Source organism: Rhinolophus ferrumequinum, chromosome 13 (genome assembly GCF_004115265.2).
Source record: "Rhinolophus ferrumequinum isolate MPI-CBG mRhiFer1 chromosome 13, mRhiFer1_v1.p, whole genome shotgun sequence".
Lineage (NCBI taxonomy): Eukaryota > Metazoa > Chordata > Mammalia > Chiroptera > Rhinolophidae > Rhinolophus > Rhinolophus ferrumequinum.
This window is the reverse complement of record NC_046296.1, coordinates 23,838,665-23,865,040: the sequence shown is the minus strand read 5'-3', so window position 1 is coordinate 23,865,040 and position 26,376 is coordinate 23,838,665. Positions and strand designations below refer to the sequence as shown.

The following is a 26,376-nucleotide window of genomic DNA, read 5'->3' as shown; positions in this document are numbered from 1 at the left end:
ATTGCATCTGTCTTTCTCTGTCTGACATACTTTACTCAGCACAGTACCCTCCAGGTCCATCCATGCCTCCACAGATGACGAGAACCCATTCTCTTCCATGGTCCGAGCAATATTCCTTTGTACATATGTACCACCTTCTCTTTATCCATTCTTCCATTGACAGATACCCAGGCTGCCTCCACATCTTTGCCATTGTAAACAATGCTGCAGTGAATATATGGATGCACACATCCCCTTGAAGTAATGTTTGAGTTTCTTCAGATAAATACCCTGAAGCGGGTTTACTGGGTCCTTCTTTGTCTCTTGCTATAGCCTTTGTTTTACAGTCTGTTTTGTCTGGTATAACTATTGCTACAACAGCTTTTTTTGTTTTCTTCATTCCCATTTTCATGAAATATCTTTTCCATCCATTTATTTTCCATCTGTGTGTGTGTCTTTCAATATGAAGTGAGTCTCTTGTAGGTAGCTTATGTAAAGGTTTTGTTTTCTTATCCATTCAGCCCTCCTATGTGTTTTGATTGGAGCATTTAATCCATTTATATTGAAAGTACTTGTTAATAGATACATAGTTATTGTCATTTTATTATTCAAAAGTTTGATTTTTTTTTTTCTGTCTCAAGGAAGTCCCTCTAACATTCCTTGTAATACTGGTTTGATTAACTCTTTTAGCTTTTGCTTGTCTGGGAAATTCTTTATTTGTCCTTTGATTTTAAATGATAGCCTTGGGTAGAGTAGTCTTGGCTGTAGATCCTTGTTTTCATCACTTTGAATATTTGGTGCCAATCCCTTCTGGCCTGCAAAGTTTCTGTTGAGAAATCAGCTGACACTCTCATAGGGGCTTGCTTATAATTTACTAGTTGCCTTTCTCTTGCTGCTTTTAGGATTCTCTCTTTGTCTTTAACCTTTGCCATTCTAATTATAATGTGTCTTGGTGTGGGCCTGTTTGGATTCATCTTGTTTGGGACTCTCTGCACTTCCTGGACTTGTATGTCTGTTTCCTTCTCCAGATTAGGAAAGTTTTCGAGTCATTATTTCTTCAAATAGGTTTTCAATCCCTTGCTTTCACTCTTCTCTTTCTGGTACCCCTATGATGTGAATGTTGTTATGCTTGATGTTGTCCCAGATCTTTTAAACTATCCTCATTTTGGGGGGGGGGGGGATTCTTTTTTCTTTTTGGTGTTCCAATTGGGTGTTTTCTTCTACCTTGTCTTCCAAATCACTGATTCGATCATCTGCTTCATCTAGTTTGCTGGTGATTCCTTCTGGTGTATTCTTCATTTTAGTTATTGTATTCTTCACTTCTGACTGGTTTATTTTTATGGTTTCTGTGTCCTTTTTTATGCTTGCTATCTCTTTGTTGAAGTTCTCACTAAGTTCCTTGAGCATCCTTATAACCTTTGTTTTGAACTCTGTCTCAGGTAAGTTGCTTGCCTCCATTTCATTTAGTTCTTTTTTTGGAGTTTTCTCCTGTTCTTTCATTTGGGATCCATTTCTTTGTTTCCTTATTTTGGCTACCTCTCTATGTTTATTTCTATGTATTAGATAGATCTGCTATGTCTCCCAGTCTTGGCCAGGTAGCCTTATGTAAGTGTCCTTTGGGGCTCAGTGGCACAGTCTCCCTGGTCACCTGCTCTGAGTGCTCCAGAAGTTTCCCTTGTGTGGGTTGTGTGTGCCATCCTATTGTAGTTGAGCCTTGATTGCTCTTGGCACATCAGTGGGTGTTTTTGACCCTTAGGCTGACTGGCTGTAGAGTTTGGCCACATCCACAGCTTATGGGCTACTGTGTAGGAGGCTTACCCCATGGAGTGGGATTTACCCCAGTGGGCTGTGATGCCTGTTGTGACGCCCTTTGGGTGTGCCACTTGTGGGGCTAACTGGGTAGTGCTCAGCTGTGGACTGAAGCCAATCTCCAAGTATGTTAATTCTGAGGCTTCTTGGGAGGGGCTCCAGTGCAGGCCCATGTCAGCCACTGCCTGTGACCAGCTGGGGACTACCTGATAGGAGCCACAAAGTGATCCGCAGTTGTTCGCTGCCTGTGCTGGGCCTGGAGGCACATGGGAGAGGCCTGCCACCAATACCAGGCCCAGGGTAGCTCCATAAAAAGCCAGGACATCCTGAGGCCTGCTGCCACCTGTTGACTTCCTTAGGGTTTAGCCACTGGCAATGCCTCATGTGGTATGTGAGTTGGGTGAGGCATGGTCTCAAGGAGTCACTAAAGTGGGAAGAGTTGTATTCACCAGGTTAATGTAATTTCTCATTTGGTGCCAGTGCTGAGCCTGGAGTGACTCAGCAAACTCTCAGAGCACATCGAGGCCAGTTGCCACACTTCTGGGCCTGCTGAATTCCCATAGTTTTCCAAGAAAGAGTGCAATTCAGGCAGGGCTGATTGCTAGCAGAGTAAGTGCCTCCAGGGGTTCGTGAGTTGGGTGGGGCAGAGTCCCAGTGAGTCAGCAGAAAGGAGCAGTGGAGCTCACAAGGCCAATCAGATACAGATTTGGCCAGAGGGGGCGGGCTCAACACAGAAAAGATGGCGTCTACATGACAGCTGCACAGAAAGTGGATCTCCCACTGGGAAAATGCTGACTGTCCTCCAGTCCTCCCCACCAAAGCCACACAACTCAGTCTGTACCCCTTGTATGTCTCTGAGGCTCCCAAGTCATCGTCCCTCTGCTGGAGCCCAAGGTGCCTGTGAGCAAGTGAGTCTGCGTGCGGGCTATTTAAGAGGATGTCTAGGTTTCCTGCAACTTTTTGGCCCACCTGAACAGTCAGATTCCCTACTGCTTTTCACAGCCCTGTGTTGTGGGGGCTCCTCTTCTCAGTACCAGTACTCCAGGCTGGGGAGCCTGGTGTGGGGGTCTGGTGTCCTTCTCTCTTCTGGAGGGAACCAAAGCAGCTGAGATATCTCTCCTGATTGCCAACCACCACACGCAGGTGTGGGGCCCGTTCTGTGTTTCCACCCCTCCTACCAGTTTTGATGTGCCTTCTTTATATTTTCAGTTACAGGACTTCTGTTTGGATAGACTTCAATGGTTCTCTGGTTGATTGTTCTATAATTTAGTTGTAAATTTAATGTCTTCATGGAAGGAAGCAGGCACAGTTTTTACTCTATCATCTTGGATCTCTCTCTTATTTTTATAAGCATTTTAAATTCCATTACTACTTCTTCGAAAACATCATATATGATTAAGTGGGGGGAAACATTTACAGAAAAAAAATCATATATGTTAGCTTCATGTATTCCTCCTATAAGAAAGAGGATTGTGAATTTTCAAAGCTACAATATCCCTAATAGAGAAATTCACAAAGAAGGTAAACAGACAATACAAAAGGAGAGAAAAGAACTACTAACCAGTGACATGTTAAAATTTGCATTTAATAAAAAATGCAATTTTTTAAATATGGGTTTATTTTTACCTAGAAATTTTGGTAGAGGAAATATTTAAATCATTGAATCCAATGCTGACAAGTAATTCAGTAAAAATTTTTAAAGCCATAAAAGTTAATATTTTTTAAAGACCTAGAATTCTATCTTCCCTACATTCTAAAGATGTAGGGAAATCTACATACACACACACACACACACACACACACACACACACACACACACACAATATGCCCTGCAGCTTAATTTACAATATTGTAAAGGAAAAAACAAACAAAAAAACAAAAAAACTAGAAACAAACTATCCAAAAGTAGGGGGTACTTAACTATATTATGGTATACCTAGGCCTCATAATATTAGCAAACATTTTGTATCTATCTAAAAATGGATACAAATTTTTTGTAATAATTTGAATAAAGATACAATGGAAAGCAAAAACAGTTAATTCTATAAAATATACATCTGAAGAAAAATTGCTATTAGCTATGTTTGGATGCTAGGATTATAGATATTTTTTTTCTTTGTTTTTATTATTTCTTTTTTTCTTTCATTTCCATTTTGATAATTTAATCTTTAACTTCCTGGTGTGACTTTAATAGTCACTACAATTTTGACATGATTAGAAGGGGTTGGGGTTGAAAGAAAAGGAGACAATTATTACTGAAATATCTAAGCAGTTATATATACTAAAAATGATGGAATTCTCTCATTTAACTTGCCATACAAACTTCAAAAGTTCATAGCCTAAAATATGAGCCATTTTTTCTCATTTCTATGTTAATTATTATAAATGCCTCTTTTTTCCTTGACTATAATAAAAGTTCATGGAATGCCTGATGAATTGACCCCAGTTGTGAACGAAAGTGGGGGTGGGCAGTTATTTTCATTCAATGTGACAATATGGCTCTCTAGAACAACTTCCAAAAGAGAACCAATGGCTAAAATGATACACAAACTGGTCACGAAAGCAACTACAACTAACACACATCACCACAGGATTCCCACCATCTTACATCTCTCTAGATCTTTAATCCAGACCCTGGCACATGGGTAATCAATAAATAATTTATTGGATAAATGCATTAATTAATGAATGAAAAACAATGTCTAGAATGATCCATTCAAAACATGACAAGTCATTTCTAGTGCTTGCTAGCATACACTGAGTATCAATTCCACGTTTGGCAATAGTTTTTGAAGGGCTGGCTGCATTTAAAAAAACAGACACCACGAACTGATCATGAAAATCCAGTCTCTAGAAACTGGAGCAAACTTCATAGACAAAGTTGATTTCTAGCTTAAAATTCAAAGTCTCCTATGATCTCACTCAAATTACTGACATGCTGTGTCCAGTTATTAATTATACAGCTGCTGTAAGAATGGTTAATGGCACTTGCATGAGATGCATCCTAAGAGAGATTTAGGGCCTTCTGCCCTGCCCTTAGTACAACACTAGAGCATATTGTTCTTTGCTGTAATGTCCCATCAAAGTCAGTGTTGCAAATATTAACTATATTTTAATAAGTCCCTCCTGATGGGACTTTTGCTCACGGTTAGGGAGCATGAGGAAATTTAAGTACAAAGTAATTTGCAAAGTAATAACAGTGTTTCCTACCCAGGTGATAGCTCAGAGTAGATTTAATTGGATAAAATTACCCCATTCCAAGAATAATACTTTGTACTTTATGTCACAATTATCATGTGAGGATCTTGAAGAGATTTATGAACATTGATTAAACATCAGAACACCATTTTGAAGGCGATGGTATTAACATTATTTTACTGAGCCCAGAGAGGGGTGCTTTCCTATTCTAAAGCACACAGCAAACAATAAAGAAATAACCCCAATGTACAGTGACTCCACATTTGGACCATTGTTCCTCTGCTTCGGCAATGTTTTACTTCCATACCTTGTTATAACTAACATGGTAAAAGCAAAAACAAAAGACAACCTGCTTTTTGTCTCTCAGTGTATGTTATAATTGCCACAAAGGAATGCATTTCTGATTTTCAGAGTCAGAAACTACTTAAATCATTTCTCTTGAATCCCTGAGATTTCAGCTGGGGAATTTCTGTTTATAATTAGTTTGCCTCCCCCCTTTCAGCTGTAAACATTTGGCATCAGCAGAAATCAAATATGAAATTCACAAATCACCTGGGCTGGGATGAATATCAAAAATAGAGTCAAGTCTTCTTGATTTTCCAGATGAGGTGTCTCAGGCTCAAGGGGGTGGGAAGGATGGAAAGGGTCTCTGTCTAAATAATGCAGAGGCCTCACTACTGCTGAAATGTCTCTAGTTGCAGAGAATGCCCCCACATTCTCGAAGAGTTCTCGAAGAGCTGGCTGCATCCTTAGTTTGTCGGGCAATTGAGCATCTTGAGTTTAATGGGTGTAAATGATTCTGTGACTAGGCATTAAAGTGAAACTGAGGCAGAAAAATCCAAGTTTTCAGCTCGGTACAATTTAGTGCGAAAGATACACCAAAGTCTAAAATTCTGATTTGATTAACAACACTCAATAGACTTGGATGCTGCCAAGAGGATATAATGTGTATAAAAGCACATATCCCAGTGCTTGGCATAGAGGAAACCCTCATAAATGCTTCCTCTTGTGCTCTAACCAGTACCCCCACAGCCTTCTATCCCCTCCTGGAGCCTGAGATCTAAAACTGCTTGATCCACATATCTATATGTGCCTTAAATACTGAAGAACAGATTCCATATTTGCAGAAGCTTCAAGTACTCTATTAGATGTACTCTTTAAAAGCTTATAAATTATTCTCCAAGCTTTCTTTAAAAACAAATAAACATTAAAATGAATATGTGTGCATTAAAGTTCATAATCAATAAAGCGTCATCAGGAGTAGAGTTAGAGAAAGTATATACCCACAAATGAGTCAGACTAACAGCTGTCACATGAGCCTGTGTTTGGAAGTAAAGCCTGAGGCTTCCTAGAGATGAAGCCCATCACCACCACCACCACCAATTCAGAAGCACACACCCCACCAGAGAAGTTCCTGCTTTGGGGAGATGAGCAAGACTCACTCTCTTTACACAGAAGGTGAATTCTTGTTTCTATTTGCTCAGCAAGCCCAGAGCAATCAAAATATAGGAATTGAAATCACATTTGTTGTTGTTATTATTGCTTTTGTTTTAAGTCTACCTGTACAATTCAGATGACAATCACTCAGAAATAGGTTTTGATGGCCCAGTAACCTTTCCTTTATTACACTATGTTTAAAATACCTTTCCATCAGTTACCATTTTTGAAATTCTGGAAAATAATAAAAACATAGTGACAATGACAGTGATGATGATAAGTGGGTAATGTGGCTACATCTGCTTAACTGCATTTTAAAAATAGAAACCATGACAACACTGATCATTTTTGCTATTCTCTTTTGGAGGATAAAAATTTCTAATATTTAAATCTTGGTCCCTCCCTCCCCACAACATGACAGATTATTCAACCTACAGTCAAAAGATTTCACTATACTCCAGGAGAAAATATTTTGGGAGTGAAATTATGTCTTTAACATTTCCAAGTAAAAGAATTCATATCTGATAAAAAGCAATACTTTTAGCTATGTCATACGCAAAAAGGGTATGCCATGTAATTAGAAGTGAATTTAGACAGAAAGACAGTAGATGAGATGTAAAAGCAGATAATTAGTGCACTATCATAATTAGCAAATAGTTCTCAATCCCATGGTAACTGCTCTGGAAAGGACTTCTGCCGGTTAACTAATATTTCCTGAAAGCAGTTTTCTTCTTTCTCTTTAAATGGAAAGTTTGAATTGCTGTCTCCTTGAAAATTGTGCTATAATATGTCATAAATTGATTTATGACATATTACAGTTTTTAAATGCAAAAAATCAACTACAAGAACAAAACAAATATATTTGTAGAATGAAAGAATTATAATCAATTTATATAACTGTGTTCTATATATAATTTTGGGTGTGAACTTTCAAAAGTAAATATCACCATTTGCAGAACAAAAAATAACTTTGAAATACAGAGAAGCAAACATTTCGCATTGAACATTGTTAATCAATTCAGAATGTTTAGACACTGGAAATAGTGAAATTTTCTGGGTATGTAGTCTAGGAGATTAAATATTTCTAATCTTATAGTAGCTGATAGGAGAGAAAGAAAAAAAGGAACTAAAAAAATTCAAGTAAAAAGAAATGTTTTCTCTTTTTTTTTCTCATGCCCTCTCTCCCAAATGTTTAGCATAATAAAGTGTCCCAGTACAGAGAGATTTTTTTCCAGATTGGTATCATGACTCAGTACACAGCCTTTGATCCTAAATAGTTGTGTGACTTTACACTTCATCTGTGAAATGGAGATGATAATAATACATTCTCACAGGGATTAGGAAGTAAAATAAGGTTATTAGGCCTGGGAGTGGGGCACGCTTGGCAAACTGAAATGTTTTATTAAATTAGAGACATAATTAAATTCTCAATTTTGTCCCTGAATATCAAAGACTTTTTTAGGACTAATAATTAACTTCACCTGAATAACACTTCTAAACAGAATAATGTAAAACCAAAAAGGGTTTACCAATTACAGGCCACAAGACCAAAAGTCAGTCAGTCACTTTCAGCCAACTTGAGATTGGCTGGGACAGGCAATGACATATGGTGACATTCGTGAGAAGGGCAACCTGATGGTAGAACACAGAGAAAAGACTGATTTATGAAATCTGCAACAGACTTGCCTTTTAATCACTATTTTAAAAATGTCAGTAACAATGAGAAAAGCAGGTAAACTCTGAAACTGTTTGTGGGTCTCATGTCTTCTTAAAAGTTTTCAAGAGAACAGGTAGGACAGTGATGATGGCCTTGGTGTCTGGGTGTACCGGAGTGTATAAAGTGTATAAATGATTCCGAGCAGCTTCCCTCAGCATACCTATGACAACGATTCAGATTTTTCAGGAAAGTATTCCTTAAGAGTGGAATCTGTTGTGTAATTGAATGGTCCCCTAAGCCCAGGGATGGGAAAAAACTGATTATGGCTCACATTTGTTCTGGCACATATATGGTTTAATAGAATCTCTAAGACCACATACTTTTCTCTGGAATCATTCTCATGTAGCAGGTACAGTAGAGAAGGTGCAGTGGGAACTAGCTCATCTTAAAAAGATCTGAGTATGTAGCTTTTTAACTATGCCCATTTGAAATGATGGAGGTGGAAAGATTTTGATAAACCAAAAGAAAGGGATAGGCAAAAAAAGAAAAAAATGCTGATTAATACTAGCAATAGGAATAGACAGTTTTTAGAAAATGTTTTTAATCAGCTCCCCAGTATGGGGTTAACCAACTGTGTCAGCAGAACTAAATTACAGACTCATAGGAAAAGAAAAAGCAATAAAAAGCAGAGAATTTTGAAATAAATTCAAAGTATTCCCTCCTGGGGTACAAAGCTAAACGCACGGAGGAAGGCTCGTTGGTTGAGCATTTCAAACAAATAAGTCCTAAGCCTTTTAACGGGTAAGAGTATCTGAAAATATGTAGTATTTTTCTGTCTAAATTAGCTTAGGATAAAAATGGGTGCTGGCCAACTACCGTAGAAATGCAAAAATACAAAACTAAAGAGAGTTAAATGCTCAAGGAGAAAAGAAAAAAGGTAACTGCCAGGTACAGAATCACAAGGCAGGGAACTAATTGGCTGTGGGCATTCGGTTCTTACCAGGTCAAGGCCATGGTTGGTCCTGTGTACTCAATGGTTGGTCCTGTGTACTCAACGGTTGCTGGTAGTGCAGTATAGCGGGGGACTTAAACAAGGCCGAGTTTGATCTTCAAAGCAGTGGTTTCCACAGTATTTGAAGCTCAACCACACTCCCCATCGTGCTGGGATACCGATTTAGAATTACCGTCAAGTGACAGTTATTAAGAAAGAGCCATAACTATCCATTTTCAACTTTGCGATTTTTAAGTTCTTAAGCATTCTGGTTGTGCTAAGCAATGCTTTTTTTGGTTTTGATTTTCCTTGGTTTTTAAGATGGTCAGGTGTTCATGTTGTTTCAATAAATTATTTTAACTTAATTCTATGTTTAGGGGAAAACAAAGCAGGAAAAAAGCTTCCAGTGAATGGTGTTTGGTTTGCTGAGATATGTAACCACTATTAGACATAAAGAAATAAAATCTGTGTATAAATTACCTCTTGCCCTACAAATTCAGTGTGCAGTGCTGCAAAGAAAAGGCAAATGTGAAATCAGGGAGCTAGAAATAGTGTCTCCAAAAGTTACCTGGCCAGTGGAGTAAGTATTAAGTGTTTTAACCTCTAAACCACACTGAAGAATATCCAGACAAAATCTAATGGCAACAAAAATAATCCTATGCTTTTGACATCTCTCTGTTTACTTTAGTTCTTTCAGGTGTAAATTTCAACAAAGACCTAAGTTGTCATTTTCAAACTTAGAGAGTAATATCTGGAGATTATGGTGCCTGGAAGTATTAAGGAATTTCTTCTGACATTTGATTTCCCTGTCGGAGGAACCTCAAAAAGAGGGCAGTTGAGAGTGAATAATTTCAAAAAGAAAAAAAAAAATCCAAAGTAGAAGCATTCGTGTTTTCGTTCCCTGGAATATAAAACACAAGAGTTTCAGATTTCAATGTTTTGAAAGTTTTTATGAGAAATTATTGTCATTTTTATAGTATTGAATCTAGTATATTTTTCAAAAATTGCTTATTATTATTATAAATTTGGGCCTTAAAAATGTCTAAAATTATAGTGATTATATTTCAAAATGCTGCCTTGTAAGATGGAAGCTCCATATAGTTCACCAATATCAAGTTTGCATTTACAGGTTTACAAGATAACAGTCAGTCCCACTTTAAATATGAAAGCTGAATTGTAAGATATTAGTGTTGATTTTTTCCTAATGATTAGTGTTCACTTCGTTCTCTGCTAATTACCTCTTAAAGTACAACCTGTTTAGAACATGGCATATTGAACAGATAAAATCGTCCTTAACCGTTGCTTCCCAAAGTGGAGTAAAGAGGAGTTCAGAGCATATATCCAAGTATATTTCTTTAAATGTATTGTACTTTACATTAGTAAAAAATGCAAAAGAAATCCTATGATGAAGTTTCATTTTAAAATACATTTATGTGTTTTCTTAGGAGATACTATTTTTTAAGGAAAAAGTAAATTCAGAGGGCATTAAAACGGGGCAAAAACCCTCAGGTTGTATGTAAATGGCTGAAGTTCAGGCAGAGAAATGTTGCTTTAGCATAACTTTCTCCAATCCAACTCCAAAGCATCAACCTCTTTAAAACTTACTGTGAAATATGTATTATTTTGATGTTCTTACACTAAACCTTTTTGTTCATTATGAAGCTACACATTTTCTATCTAATGTTATAATATGGAATCACTAAATACAAAAATCAAAAGTATACTTATGGAACAAAATAATACAATCAACTCATTTTGCAGGTGCTTAACTTCTTCAAAGGCAATCAGCCCATTAGTGACGGAGTTAAAATTTGAACCCAAGTGTCCCAACTCTCAGCTCTGCCACTCTCCCTCACTGGCACTACCCAGAATCTTGGCTAGGAATATTTGTACTTGTAAATAGCTTTTTCTAATAAAATTTCCAAAATCATTGTTCATTTTCAACCTACAGTGACTAAATAGCTGCAAATAGATTACAGGGCAATATATCACAAAGGTCGGGTTCCTCAAGACTTTTAACTGAAAGACATGTGAATAAAGTATGTAAGAAAATGCAATGGGCTATCACAAAGGCTAGACTAAGACATAGCACATTACTCAGGTTTAAACCTCAAAAAGTGTGAGGCTATTTTTTGTTGATAGTCAATCAGTAAACTTGATCAGTAAAAATCAGTAAACTTCACGGGGTTTCCACAAAATAAAACAAGCCTAGAAGTAGGTTTTCTGTACCACACACTCAAATCAAGACAAAATTCAAAGTAACAAAAAATTTAGAATGAAAAGCTAAAAATAATCAGGGAATGGAGAGAAGATGGCAATAAATAACTGATTTGTTTTAGAAGGAAAATTTGAAACTAAAAATTAATAATTCAGAACTAAAAGTAGCTGCTCAAAATTTTATTTTGCCCATAAAAGATACAGGATGTCTTTGTAAAGGGTTTGGTAGCCTGTGTAGCAGGGATAAAACTGAAACCTAAACATCCCAAGGAGGTATTATATCTGTTTAGACTCCAAGAAACTCTTTCTCATATCCTCATATCCTTAAAAGGCAAGCTGCTGAGGAGGGACAGAATTAGAGGGGATGTTTTTAATCCTGGGGTAAATAAGGACTTGAAAGTCCTTACTTTGCCCTGGGGGTGACCTGGACCAGTTTTGTGCTTAGGATCATTCAGTCACAGGAAGTCGTGCAAAAGGCCAGAGTTGTTTGCTTGTTTGCTTGTTTGTTTGTTTGTTTGTTTGTGGGAGTTGGTTGGAGAAAAGCAAAGCCTACCACCTCAGCACCATCACTACCAAATAGGATCTCTCCTTGCTCCTTCCTTCCTGCTCTGTGGAAGGGTCTTCCACGGGTCAGTAAGCTCCCTGCCTGCTGCTCTCCTAAAGGGGCTCAATGATGGAGTCAGTGTTGGAGCAGGGGAGGAGGAAGGAGCCACCACCCACCCCCTGCACTCACACACAACCATCAGCTTCACACACTGCTGCTTCTGACAGGAGACATAAAATAGGCAAGTCTTCTGTAGTTGGGTTGGGTTTGGGGGGAGGTTTTGTTGTTTTAAGAACTGGGGGAATATATAAAAGAGAACTTTGAGACATGCAAAAAGAGAGAGAAGAAATTGGATAGGTCACTTAACTTATCTGGGTCTCAGCTTGCTCATCTGTGAAATGGGCAAATGGAACTAACCGCCTTGACTTCGCCCTATCATTTTCCGGTTCTCTGTGGAGAAGGAGCTGTGAAAACACGGGCCCAAGGAAAAGCAATCACCTCACCCTACTTGTGCTGCTGACTCGCACTTCCTAAAGCAGGACAGTCTTTTCTGGAAAGGCCTAAGAGACATTTTGAAAGAGAGTGGTAGTATTTGCTTCTGGCGTGCGCGCAGCACCACACACACACACACACACACACACACACACACACGCACACGCACACGCACACACTTTCTTTGCCTTTTCTTTTCCCCAAGGGAATTGTTTGCGATTGAACAAGTAGAAGCACAAATAGCTCTGCCGAACTATTTAGGAAAGTCAATATGCAATTATGCAAAAGTCTATAATAAGGCTCCCTCGGAAGCAGAAGCGCGTTTCCCCTTCCCTGGGAGGCCAGGTGCGCGGAGGCTACATTAAGGTGTCCGGGTGGCGGACCGCACTGGATAGGATTCCATCTCTGTCTGTGTCCCTGATTCTGTCTCCCTCTCTGCAGCCCTCTGTCTTCTCCCTCTCTCTGTTTCCGTCACTATCACTACGTCTCTTTCCTTCCTCCGCCCCAGCTTGTTCCCCCTTCACCCCCACCGCCCCCACCCCCGCCCCCGCCGCTCCCTTCGCAGGGCTCTGGGGTAGCGGGTGGTTCTGCAGCAAAAGGCCAGCCCTGCCGTGCGGCCCCTTCCACCAGCAGCGGCTGGAATACCCTCCAGAGAAGGAACCGCTTTGGTCCCCTCAGGATGCTCCCGCGGTCTCTAATCCCATTAGCGCACCTGAAATAATAACCTCCGCCACAAACGCATGCTTGTTCCAACCCTTCCGAGGGGCAGCCGCGACCGCAGGGGGCACTCGGAGACCGGGGTCCCCAAAGCTTTCAGTGTCCCAAACAGATTCTCGGAACACACTTGGCTTCGGAAGTGGAAGCGGGAAAGGGGCGGCATCCCAGGGAATAGACGCCCCCAGGGAAGAGCCGTCTGGTAACAGAGGAGAGAAACTTGCAGAATTAGGCTGAGTCGGGCGGCGAAAGCCGGGGTCCCCAAGTCCAGAAAAGGAGAAAGGCGCCCTCGGGTGCTCGGCCCCAAGAAGCAGAAGACGGAGGCGGGTGTCCCCGAGCCGCTGTGCCCCGCTGCGCCGGTCCTCACTCTCCGGCTCCCGGGCGGCCACCCTGCCCAGTTCAGGCCTGACTGGCTCCCTCCGGCAGATATTGAGGCGAACTTCAAAGAGAAGCTGGGGTGGCGGTCAAAAATGGCAGAGAGGGGGACACTGGCAGGAGAGGGGACCTTTTCATCCCGTGCTCTTTCCAGATGGTTCGGAGTCCCCCGGGAACACGTTCCGCCAAACCTCTCCCCCCGCCCTGCCCCCAGTACCCCAGGGTCAAGCAAGGTGTAAGTAGAGCCCACGGGACCCCCACCCCTAGGAAGCGTTTCCCGCCGGGTCCCCCATCCCACCCAGGGAGTTGGTGTCGGGGCATGCAGGCAGGCCCGGGCCTCAGGGTGGCTCGGCTCTTGGGACCAGACTGTGCTGCAGTGCGCCTCGGGGACCTGGCACCCCGACAAGCACAGGAGACAGGACAGCCCCGCTAAGGGCTCTGCGGTGAAAGGATCCCACTCTGTAAAGAGTCCCCGAAGTGGCCGCCGATTTGCAGGTAAATGAACTTATCCTGGCTGAGCTTGGAAGAAGGGGCGCCACCCAGGGCTGTGGGCTCCGCTCCCACCCGATTTGTTTGCGGCTCATAGTCGACTTCTCCCTTTAGTTGGAAGTTTTCATTGGGCCCTTTCTCGCATAAATTGCCTGGAAAAATTCATGATTTTTACCAAGCATACCATACTCTGACGCTAATTTTTTGAAAAAGACAAGGAAAGATGATATTTATTTTTCATTTTTAAATAAGGGCATGGAAAAGTACATTTTCCAATATTCACAAAAGAATAATTGCTCAGCAGGCATCCTTCAGCTTCTTCTTCTTCTTTTTTTCTCTGTGTTTTTCTGGCTACTAGAGTTCTTTCTGAGCTGCAGGAAGCCTTCCATGTTTTTCTTATTCATTAGATAACTCAATGAAATGTTAAAATATTTATTTTTGAATAATCAGTACGATTTTGGCCTGAAGGTTTTCACAAAATACGCCCCTGTATCCAGTGGAACATGAATGCTAATCCTGACCAGTCTGGCCCATCCTGTTGCTTCAAAGGTAAATGTTTGCATTTGGTAACTAGAGCAGTTTGCCAGACTTCTTCCAGCACTCAGTACTTCCGCTATTAGTTTAAAATGTATCAAACGTGTGAGTACTTGTGATTGGTTCCTGCTAGAATTTTTCACGTTTTCCAGCTATTGTTAGGAGGGTCCTTGTTTTTTGTTGTTGTTGTTTTAATCTGGAGCAAGGAACCCAAACAGCATCTCATGAAATAACCTTTCACAGTTCAGTTGATTATGCTAAAACTAAATAACCTTGTCCACCACCTCCAGCTCTGTAGCACAACTGAAAGCATCCTGTTCTTTCACACTGCAACAGAAGCATTCTTACTGCGTTAAGTAGTCAACATCTGTCCAAGTTCTCTGATACATCCATAGTTAATACAATATTTTACAGTCATTCTGACAGTGCCACATCAAAATGTACGTTTGAAGTAGATGATTGAAACATATTTATGCATCAATAAAATGGCCTAAAGCTGTCTCCTTTTCACTATTAGGTTTCTATTAAAAGGCACTCTAATAACTAGTCATGTGGTACTAGGCTTTATCAAAATGCAATAAGGAATTTTAACTTCAGAAAAGCAGGTGAACAGTTTTAAGAGCCTTGTATCCAAGTCACTTCCACCCAAATCAGCTCGACTTCTCCGTATTTTATTGGCATTGGGCTTTGTTTATGTGTTTCTTAAATCACGGAATCACTTCTATACGGTGACTGTGGTTATTCAGAAACGATGTCAATATCAAATAGAGGTCAAAGTTAGCTCCGTGCATTTTTTTGTATAAAGCTTCCATAATACTAGAGCTCCATAAATATTTTTAAAATCATAACCAAAATGTATACAATGTTTCTTAAATGTTTAAATGAACTTCAAACAGCCTCTGCTACATAAGGGCATCTGACTGTGAATTTCACCCACACTTTCTCCCACATGTGGTCTCCAAGTAAAAACAGTGAAGTTTCACGTTTTATCCCAGATTGCCAAAAGGAACTGCACTAAAATTTTTCTAATTACCAGTTTCATTTCCCCCTTCATAGAAGTGTTTCTTGATTATCGAACAAAATCATGTTCCAAATTTCAAACATTAATTTGTACATCCCGGATCATCTAGGCAGTAGATCCGTGTGACTGGACTGTGCAGTCATTTCACACTCAGAGCCAAGCCAACCACCACCATTTTTTTTCCTTCAGAGATGCTGACCTTGTTCCACCACCCTTTCTTTCTTTCTCTTCCCAAGCTGACTGTGCACACACACACACAGCTGTGTTAAATGTAGGTTTTAGCCTTGTGCCTTGTATCAAATGGTTGAGGTGTACCTATACTTAATAATGTCCCAAACTTGGATTTGAAGACTTAAAATCACAACACCTGTCCTGCGAGTCTAAGTTGGGGCTTGTGGTCCTCTCTTATTACTTACCAGCATCAAATCACACTCCCTTTCCCACCCCACCCCACCCCCCAAAATACTGGACAAGAGGAAAGTTTAAATCATAGAGGCTGTAGTTTTTCCATTGTCCAGTAGACGGCACAAAAGATCAAGCCTTCAAATGCTGAACAATCCACCAAGGCTGTTTTGTTTGGAGTGTGTTTGACTATGTTGTTTATTTTAAACAGCCATCCAGCCAGTGTTGTATCTGTGAAGCAGAGAAGTATCTCAAACTTAAGATAACTCGCCAAGGTTTTGAAATGTAGTGATATGAAAAAGATTTTACATTTGTACAACAAAATGCTGCTTCAGATAATGTAGTTATTAAAAAGGAGTTCACAGGGAAGGGTTATTGAGAAGTCGATTATTCAAAAGTTACCTTTAAAGAAATTAAATTGATAGAAATTATGACGTATTTCATTTTTATTTGTCTTCTAATGGATTAAAAAAATCTATACAATATGAACCTTTACAAATTCCAAATTGAAATTTTGCATTATGCATCTACGCTTTTTATTAAACTTAACACAGAACTCAGTCCAGAAAATTGAGCATTGTATTTCAAATGGGCCTACTGTACATGCATGTATAATATGTAGTAGAGAAGGGGAAGAAATTTTCTAAAAGTCTTGTGAGAAGCTTTTGGAGGATATTAGAGGATGAAGCCATGAGAAATAACTTAGTTGAAACTTTGCCTCTTTTAAAACAATGTGTGACTTTGGCTAATATTTATATTTTACCAAAAGGCTTCTATTTCCATTTTCATTCTGCAGACGCTCTTTATGTAGAAGTGGGGGGAAGGGTAAAGTGTGGGCTAATAACTCATTTCCCAGTTAATTTTATTAAGAATTTATAGCACTGTTTAGAAAGTTTTAAGACAACCATAAATTTTATTAGGAATATTTTATTAAGCCCTCCATTTAATTAATAAAAGACCTCTATAACTTCAGAAAATGTCAGAGCTAGTAATTATGTTAACCAGTGTAATTTTTCCCCCTCTAGAGACCAAAGCATTTTAATGATTTGAACTAGAAAGATAGTAAGGAAAACACTGCCCCCTCCCATTTTATTCTTAACTTTTACATTATCCAGTCAGAATATAGTGACTTGGGTATTTCCCCTTCAACAGTTGGAGAGCCTAAGCTGACCTCTCCGTGACTTCTGAACTGGACCCAGACATTCTTTGTTTTCTGAGGCAAAATGCAGTAAACAAATCTCCCAGTTCTTAGAGCACGGATTGCTCTGGGGCACTTGATTAACGTCTTCCTTAATCCCCTCGGTTAACCCCCTTTCATATCACCTAACCAGGTTTCTCCCTTTTATAGACCTCTAAATAGTTTATTTCACTTTTCTCACAGCCATTCATTAGCTTTGACTTCTTGGTACCTTTCTCATATCACAACCAGGCTCTTATCTCCAGCATTCCTCTATTATCTCTACTAGATTTTAAATCTATTTTCTTTAAACTGTCTTTCCCTCCTCTTATTTTTGTTTTTTTGAAATGTAAATGCTAACGCGGGGGTGAGATGCAGAGGATGAATGTTCTTGAAGTACAAACCCCAAGCCTCCACGCCACAGGACAACCGAAAGAGCGATCACAACATTTTCACAGGCATCTTAAAGTTAGGTGGCAGATGATAAACCCTTATCATTCTGTGAACACAGCTGCCAAACTCCACTGATTAACAGGCTTTTGTTTATTCTGGGCTGACAAATACACACACATTTTACCTTAAGAGTTGCCTCTTTAATTTCTGAGGGTTTTGGAGCTGACTCACCAGTGTGAACTTTTGGGACAAAAGCCTAACTCAGGATATAGGTCTTTCCAAAGGCACAATTCCTTATAGGAGAACAGAAAATAGGAAGGGAGTTCTTAGACAGGACTGTACCAACAGCCTAAAGGGGCACCACTTACTTTAAATGCCTCCTTGCAGGAGGGTCTAAACAATAGAGACCTAGGCTCCAGGCTGCCTCTTTAAGGTCCCTGTTTTCTGTATTTGAGGAGATGCTCTGGTATATGAAGGGTAGCTGAGTATGGAAGGCCCATGTGCAAGAACCAGGGGCAAGTACCAGAACCCTTCAGCAGGCCAAGTTTTCCCAAGATAAAAGTGCTATCGCCTTAAAAAGCACGTATCTGAAATAATATCTGAAATAAGCTAAAGAGAGGTGCTGTCACAGAACAGGTATGAAATATCGGTGCTAGTTTACTAAGATAGCTAGAACTATCCTTTTACGTTTTCCTTTTAATAGGTGATTAATTACTACCCTGCTAAATGAGGTGTGTTTTTTTTTTTATGGTTACTAGATTGCAACTCTAGACATTCTCTGTGCAATTTCTCTCAGCAAGCCCCAACTATAATAACTGTTTGCTAATTGTAAAATCCTTATCCAGAATGAGGTTTGGGCAAACAATTTGTACTACTGTAATTACATTGTAAAAGTGTTTTAGTCCCTTGATTGTTCAGAATTAATCGCATAAAGGCCTAGGAGTAGCATTAGGTTCAGTTATAAATGGAAAAGGGGAGAGAAACAAGACACTTCGAAACTACTAAAAGTTTACTTTAAGTCCACAAACTGAAGCTATCTCTTTCTTTAAGGAAAATCTATATGTAGGTAATTTAAAGTACTTTTATAAGGTAATCTGATACATCATGGTTAAAGAGCACAATAATCTTTCTAATGCTTTGAAATTTTTGGTTGTTTGAAAAGGAGTGACTTACCTGAACATTCTTTTTTCATCTCTGCTAGAAAACAAAAGAAAAAAATTTACCGGAAAACAACGATACAAAATAAATTATAACATTTTAAAAAAAAAACCCAAACTGGCCTTTTCCAAATTTGAAATTGTGGCCGCAGAGTTGAAGTAACTCCAAGCCCGCTGTTAAAAGTGTATGGTCATCGAAATGTATTTCGCAGGAAATTTCTCTCAGTTAAAATATACTTACACCATTTTCCTCGAAGTTCATTTAATATCATAAACGTAGATGTACCCATGTCGAGGTTTGCCTTGATCCCACCCCCTCCCTCCGTTTCCCCCTACCGCGAGCCGCGCGGATGCCTGGCTGGCCTGCTGGAGAGACTGTACTCAGGCCCCCGCGAGCAGCCCTCCGAAGGCGCTCAGGTGTCGGCCGCAGCCCGCTGGGGTTCGGGAAAGGGTTTGCGGGCCGCCGGCCCAGTTTGGCCCTCTCCGTAGTCGGAAAAGGATTGCGTTGCCTGGCTCAGCCAGCGCAGTTTCGCGAGAAATACACAGAGAAATCTCCTTCCTGAGACGGGGAGGTTCCATCTTGGCCTGAAATTCTGCTTCCAAGTTCATGGGGAAGGGGGGGGTGTGTGTGAGGCAGTAACATAAAGGCTCTGATAATTCACCTGGATCCCCTCCGCTTTGACACGCGGGCTTGCCTTAACCTCCCGCGTGATGCATCGCGGCGTTTGTGCCAGAAAACTACACGTGTTTGTGATGGAAAAAAGTAAAAGATCCTAAAACTTGGGGGGGGGGGAGGTGCGAGGGAGGGTGGGAGGGTGAGAGAGAGACAGAGAGAGACAGAGAGAGAGAGGAGAGAGAAGACAGTGAGAAGCATTGGAGGGATCCCAGGATGAGCTTTTTAAACAGTCGGAGCTCTTTCAAGGCAAAGCGCATCTGAGACTCTGGGTGAACGTGTGTCAGCTCTTGAGGCACATATGGGACGAGTACGGTGTCGAGGCGGGGGTGGTGTGCGGGCGGCTGGGAAGACTCAGCTCTTCGCTTCACGGGAACTCCGCTTTTGGGAGGAGCTGGGCGATGATTCGTGCGAAGTACTAAAAGAAGCAATAGATGTCGTTTAGGGAGACTACGTGCGCTTGGTGGAACCTGATTCCAGATCTCTGTTCTGATGCTCTTTCTGTGTCCCCTGCTCCTCGAGAGCCCACTTAACAGAAACTTGAGCCCTACTTCTCGGATTGAAGCAAATTCTTTCAGTTTGCGCATTTAAGAGTTAGCCTCAATACATGTTAGAGCTCATAACAGTTTCCAAACAACCCCTGCGGACAGGAGCCCCCTAATCTTTCTCAAAACTCTTCCCCCTACCTACACTCCCCCTTCGGGGTGAGGGTTCGTTGTGCAGCTGGCGGGATGGGGTGAGGGTGGGGGACGATGGGAGCCACGGGCCGGCTGCTTTGGGGGAGTCAGCCTTTTGGCCACCATCAGGGCGGGAATCCGGACTGGCAGTTTGCATTCCCGGCAGATCGAAGCTCCCTGCTGATCGATTATTTGATAATTGATTTTCCCCGCAGCCAATGCGCGGCCGCCCTGGCGGGAGCGCCTGCTGATTGGCCGAGCCCTCCTCCACGGCTGCCTACCGAGATTTGGGTGAGCTCATTTTCCAATAGACCGCAGGGGGAGTTTTCTGCGAGGTTTCAGCTGGAGGGAGGGGGGGAAAAAATCCTGCTCCGAGCCAAGCGAGCTGCGAGCCCTGCTCCGAGATGTGAGGTTTTCACCCGACTGGTGGAGCTCCTGCGGCTGAGCCAACTCGGCAGATCAGAGTCGGGCGAGCTGAAAAATAAAAACAAAAATAACACCACCAAATGTAATAATAAAGGGCAAGTTTAGAGTGGGAGAATTAAAAAAAGGGACTTTTTTGTTTAAGCCAGAGAATAGGTACCTGGTATTTAAAGGGAGAAAGTTAAAATCAGTGGTTGGTTGGAGCCTCCGAGTTGTGGATAGGGGCAGCTTTTTGTCTGAAACCGCAGCTCCCGAAGTGAATATCTTTGACACTGAGAGTTTTCCCTGAGCCGGGGTTGAGGACAGGAAAACGGAATGGGGACCGGGGGGGGGGGGGTGTTTGGGAGGAGAGCGCCCGGCGTAGCCAGGGAAAAGCTGGGGGCGCCAGGTCCATCCAGGCCCCAGCACGGCCACGGCTGGAGCCCCTCCGCGCCTAGAAGACAAAGGCGGCGCGGCTGTAGCCCTAGCCGAACGCTCCGGCCTCGCCGCGCCGCGCCCTGGGCGCACGGCCGCCCTGTCCCAAACGGATCGGAAAAAGAGCCTCCCTCCCCGCGGCGCCCCGGCCCCGGCTCCGCCCGCGAGGTCTGGGCCGCTCCGAGCCCGCGTCGGGTTTCGCTTTCCGGCGTTCATAAATAGCTCCGTGTTTGTAAACAGGCGCTGGGGGCACATTCCCGGCTCTCAGCTCATTGTTCCCTCCCTTCCTCTCTCACTTAGCGCAGGACGCCGGGGCTGGGGCTGGCGGCCTCCCGGGCTTGGAGGTGGGGGCGTCCAGACCCCTAAAGTGAGAAAATGCAAGCATTTCCTTTCTTTGGGCCGGGTGTCCGTCTCTGACAGCAAAAAACTCTAAGCTGGGACTGCAGAAAGCTCCAGCCATCTCTACCCCACGTTCTCGGGACTCCTTAGCAGAGCCTTTCCCAATCTTGCTCCTGCTCCTCCTCCCCGCTCCGTTTGACTTTTCTACTTGGGGTGTGTAGTTCTGAGATTCCAGTACTTTCTGCATCACCCCCTCCGCCCCGAAAAATACTGGCAGACCCCAATAATTTCGAGGAAAGTCATGAAGGCTATGAGCGGAGACCTATGCAAAATAACTCCCGCTGCTGCTTGCCCCGCGTTTATTCCCAGTTTATTTCAAGTGTCGGCTTTGGGGAGACAGTCTGGAGGGGGAGGGAGAGAAAAGAATACGGAAAATAAAGCCGGCAGCCGGGATCTGTTGGCCGCGTTTGTGCGCGTGTGCCCTGGGTGTGTGGATGTTTGTGCCTGGGTGTGCGATTTAATGGAGCGCCTTTTTGCCTCTCCAGTGCGGCCAGAGCTCGCATCGCGCACCCACCCCTGCCGAGGAGCCTACTTGCTGCAGCCCAATGCATTGTGTAAGACGCGACCTGTTATGGCCACCACTACTTCCGGGTTCTAGCATTCTGGTCGGAATCCACCTCTCCGCCTGTGCAACACACACTTTACACACGCACGGGGACTGCAAGCGGGCAGCATCGATTGTGGCTCCTTTAAGACAAACTCAGACAGACATTTTTTTTTTTAACCCTCCTCCTCTAATCTCCCTCCAGTGCAGCAGTTGCAAAGAGGGAGAGGGAGAGAGAGAAAGAGAGAGAGAGAGAAAGAGAGAGAGAGAGAGAGAGAGAGCGAGAGAGAGAGCAACAGAAGAGAGAAACTGATTAAGAATTAGGACTGATTCAAGGGAAGCGAGCGCTAGGGCTTTGTGCATTTGAATATTAACATTTGAGGTGTTCTGACCAGAAGAAGACAGAGCGGATGATCATTCATTCACCACGTTGACAACCTCGCCTGTGATTGACAGCCGGAGTGGCAGAAAGCCATGAGATTTGGTAGTTGGGTCTGAGGGGCGCTCTTTTTTTTTTTTTAAACTGATTTTTTGGGGAGAGAAGATCTGCTTTTTTTTTTTTTTACCCCCCCCCCCTCCCCGCTGCTGTCTTGGAAACGGAGCGCTTTTATGCTCAGTGACTCGGGCGCTTGGCTTCAGGTCCCGTAGACCGAAGACCTGGGACTAGTAGCTCACGTTGCTGGAGACGTTAAGGGATTTTGCGTCCTGCTTTAAATTTTTTTTTTTCCGGGGGAGTTTGCTTATTTGTTTCTTTTCACACTGGCCTTAAAGAGGATATATTAGAAGTTGAAGTAGGAAGGGAGCCAGGGAGGCCGATGGCGCAAAGGGTACGTATTAAAAAACAATTGTGGAACTCAAATGTAAGATTAAATTGAAATGTGGCTAAAAGACACTGCTAAAAAGTTTCCTTTTTTCTCTGTCTTTTTGAATAAGGCTCCTAAAGCCTTGGCCTAAAGCGAGAGTATTTATTCAATGCATTTGTAGAATAATGTATGTTACATGTAATTGTTAATTCGAGTAATCAAGTTTTTCTATAGATTCCAAACCAGCAGCTATATAAATAAAAATACAAGCTCGGGCAATCATCTTTTTTTTAAAAAAAAGCTAGATGCCTAATGCTACGCATAATGTGAGCGTTCAGGGAGCAGAAGTTTAGAGCTATTTTTAAACTAAAATAAGCAGCTAGAAACTTCTGATATGTTATTGATTACGTTCATCTTTAATATCATTAGACAAGTAACTTTGCCATAGTACAGTGGTTTTCGGGGTCGGAAAACATTCATCTTTTAAAAGTAATTTTAATATGCATGGATTTTTATGCAAGGTAATACTTTGAAAGTTTTTCTTAGACAAGCCCTGCACTAATTGGATACTAAGCACACAGCTACTCACTTTTAAAATGCAATACTAATTTCCCCAATATTCCTTTTTGAATGGTAATGTAGTGAGAGTAAAGTGAGACAATGACAACCCAACTGAGGTAATTTCTTAAAAGAAAGAGAGGTCTACAAAAAGCCTTCCTTGCATAATTTGTGTCCTGGCCCTCAAAGCCCTGTTTGCAAAAAAAAGTTACTAGGCTGACACATTTTTCTTTACTCCTTTGGTTCAGGCAAATGTCAGTGTTCTTCCAAACTCTTTTCACACCTCTGGCTCTAAGGAGATGAAAGTGGCAATTCCTCTTTTCTTTGAAAATCATTTCACTCTCGATGCCTTCAAATCTTGAGGGGGGGGGGAACTTGCCTGGAATAAACCAATGAGAAAAATCTAAATAGTTAAATTTCGCACACAAAAATAATGACAATCAATATGAAAATAGTTTTTCTGGAGGAAAAAGATGGCTGGGGGGGTGTTATATGTGCATTTGCTATTGAATTTGCTTTAAGTTTAAACCTGATGAGTAACATTTGCCTCATTGACTTCTAGTCTGGGAAGAAAGTTCGTAAGAGTAAAGAAAATAGAATAATTAACTTACAACTATAGATTTTCTTTAACATTGGGGTGAAAATTGCCCAATTCTAAATTCAGCTCTCATGTACAAGAAAAACTACCTTTCTCTGAGTTTCACTTATAAGGGGGCCAGTTAGTTTTGTATAATTTAGCAGAGTGTGTCTTGGAAAGCAAAGGAAATGCAGTGTCTTGCAGGATCTAACCCCTCGCTGGCAGGGAAATAAAATGAGAAGCCTGTCTGAATTCACGTGCTTGGCGTAGATGTTCCCATCCGAACTTTTTAAAAAATTCTCCCTGGTGGGAAGGGGCTGTGAAACTAGACAGGTTTGCTGCACTGTCCTAACACATTTTATTGTTGTGATTTTGAATTTCCTCCTCTAGAGACATGCTCGTTTTACCTTCCACCCTCCCGGAGAATGCCTTCCTTTCTTTCCTTCTTTCTTCCTTCTTTGCTAAAGGATTCTGGATTTCTGAACCAGTTGATAGGGACACAAGTTAGGGCAAGATCATCCATCCTAGCCGGTCTCACCGAGAATCCTAGAATTTTTACTTTAAAAATTATTTTTTAAAAGAAGAAATCTCAAACTTTGGAGATGCAAGGCCATGGAATTCCAGGTTGAAGGATCCGGCTGGACTGACATTATATAAGCTGCGTGCCCTGCCGTTCCCCCATTTGCCCGCCTGGCCTTCTGAACCTTGTTCTCTGTTTGTCATGCAGTACGACGATCTACCCCATTACGGGGGCATGGATGGAGTAGGCATTCCCTCCACGATGTATGGGGACCCGCATGCGGCCAGGTCCATGCAGCCGGTCCACCACCTGAACCACGGGCCTCCTCTCCACTCGCATCAGTACCCGCACACAGCTCACACCAACGCTATGGCCCCCAGCATGGGTTCTTCCGTCAATGACGCTTTAAAGAGAGATAAAGATGCCATTTATGGGTAGGTACAATGGGCAGCTGGTTAAATAGAAGAGACGCGGTGCTTCCCCTGTTTCCCTTTGCCCTTGCTAAGCGGAAAGCCAGAGTTCTCTGGATTGGAGGTACATTACTTGGTGGTGTTTTTCATTCGCGTTGCATGAAGAATTTTGGGAGGCGGCCTGCCATCCTGGACGCCCACCTCTCCATGCACGCTCCGCGCCAGCCCAGTGCCCCGCTCTGCCGAGGCCATGCCCGCGAAAGGGTCGCAGGAGAAGTTGCCCAAGGTCCCTTGTCCCCTCTCAGATCCAGGCTCGGTAGCTCAGCGAGTTGGGAGTCCTGGCTCGCTCCACTGCGCTGAGAGAGCGTTGGGGGTTTCTAAACGTAGGCGCCTTTGTGTTGGAACGAAACTTTTAGTTTAAGGGAAAATCTTTTAAGCCACTGATTGTTCTGACTTGCTAAGTTTACTCAGCAACCGTATGCTGGCTCTGCCACCGCACAATAAAACCAAGAAAGGACAGTTGCAGGTCAGGCAAGGGGAACACGCTTTGCATTTAGGGAGTGGGTCCACTGTAGTCAAGGAGAGGAGCTCCATCGGAATTATCACAGACATTAAGAAACTTCTAGTCGTTTTAGTACTTTGCGATCAAAGGCGAAACCTGAAGGATTTAGAAGTTGATGCGGGGTGCTATGGGCCGTGTTGTTTTCTGGCTGCGGTTCACACCATGTTCTGCCGGCCATTCGATTAGACCCTGGACTAGTAAAAGCCTTTGAAAGTCACTTGTGCCTACTGTGTGCTGATGAATTTGGGGACCTCTTTTGACTTTGCAGCAACTTTTATTTCTAATTTGAAAACAAAAATCATGCAATACTGATCTTCCCCAGCTGAACACCCTTTCTGCTCTATTTTTCTGGACCCTTGTGCAATAGGCTTGTTTAAATCCCAGCGTTCTCTCCGCAGCGTTAACTGCAAATGGTTTAGGCTCTGGGACAGAACATTTGGGGAAGCTTTGAAAAGGACCCCAAACTGTTAAATTCCCAGCTGGGCTGTGGGAGCTAATACAAGACTTGAGACACCTCCTTGGGCATTAGAAGAAGCTTTTTTTTTTTTCTTTTATGGGCTGAGATAAGGACATCTAGGCCCCTCTTAGTACTAGCTGCTTTGCCATTTCGCAGAGACAAAATGAAAGGCTTTCCCGCAGGACCATTGGAAGGAACTTTATTTTGGGGATGGTGGGGGCCATCTGCGAAGGGAGGGATTGTACAGGAAGCCAGAGAGGCGCCTCCCTGCGCTCCGAGGGCCGTGGGGTGGGGATCGGTAGGTGCAGCCCCCCTGACAGCTGGTTTCACGGCCATAGACGTCCTTTGCCCAAATTAGCTGAGCGCCTGCCACCGACATCCCCGGCCTGGGGCTTCGCGAGGCTGCCTTGGAGGAGCCCACTTGAACAAGCTCTCCCAGCTCCTACGCCCAGCACCTTTCTCCTCCTCCAGGTCCTGGATGTGCAGCAGAGGGACGAGGGCTTGTCGGGTGGGAAACTTAATTCAAAATGGCTGCTGGAACCGCTTGGGTTTATTCGTAGCAAATGTTACCAATTTCTCTGGCCAGATATGCTGAACCGATCCTCAGGCACGGTCCATGGCTTAGGGCCTCTGACTTCGGGGCCCTAGGAGGAAGGGGAGGTGAGCAGTCACCTGGCTGGGGGGGGGGGGGGGAAGGAGAAAAGTAGGTGCCAAAATCAGGGAGGGGTCCCTGCCTTCAGCTCCTCCGGCTGCTTTTCTTGGGCGCCTTTTTT

At 42.6% G+C, this 26,376-nt stretch overlaps 3 protein-coding genes across 4 annotated transcripts in view; 1 reads left to right on the top strand and 2 right to left on the bottom strand.

Moving 5' to 3' along the window:
* LOC117033351 (uncharacterized) overlaps positions 1–18,876 on the bottom strand; it is a 37,468-nt gene extending 18,592 nt beyond the window's left edge. The window contains exons 1-3 of the mRNA XM_033125433.1: positions 18,828–18,876; positions 18,603–18,626; positions 13,037–13,917 (exon numbers count right to left, since the gene is read on the bottom strand). Of these exons, the coding sequence (XP_032981324.1) occupies positions 13,037–13,917; positions 18,603–18,626; positions 18,828–18,876 (954 nt within the window). The remainder of the gene's footprint in view (positions 1–13,036; positions 13,918–18,602; positions 18,627–18,827) is intronic.
* Positions 18,877–20,252: 1,376 nt separating this feature from the next.
* On the bottom strand, positions 20,253–21,252 carry LOC117032917 (uncharacterized). The gene is made up of 2 exons (XM_033124651.1): positions 20,520–21,252; positions 20,253–20,410 (listed from the first exon to the last, which is right to left on the bottom strand). Exons 1-2 carry the CDS (start codon positions 21,026–21,028, stop codon positions 20,275–20,277), a joined length of 645 nt encoding a protein of 214 aa, XP_032980542.1. The 5' UTR covers positions 21,029–21,252; the 3' UTR covers positions 20,253–20,274.
* A 504-nt stretch (positions 21,253–21,756) lies between these two features.
* Positions 21,757–26,376, top strand: part of MEIS1 (Meis homeobox 1) — a 133,797-nt gene continuing 129,177 nt past the window's right edge. Inside the window, exons 1-2 of one of the 2 annotated variants that reach the window (XM_033124649.1) lie at positions 21,757–22,543; positions 24,382–24,608. In XM_033124649.1, coding sequence (XP_032980540.1) covers positions 22,532–22,543; positions 24,382–24,608 — 239 coding nt within the window. In that variant the 5' untranslated portion in view covers positions 21,757–22,531. The remainder of the gene's footprint in view (positions 22,544–24,381; positions 24,609–26,376) is intronic. The other variant, XM_033124650.1, reaches the window with a different exon arrangement.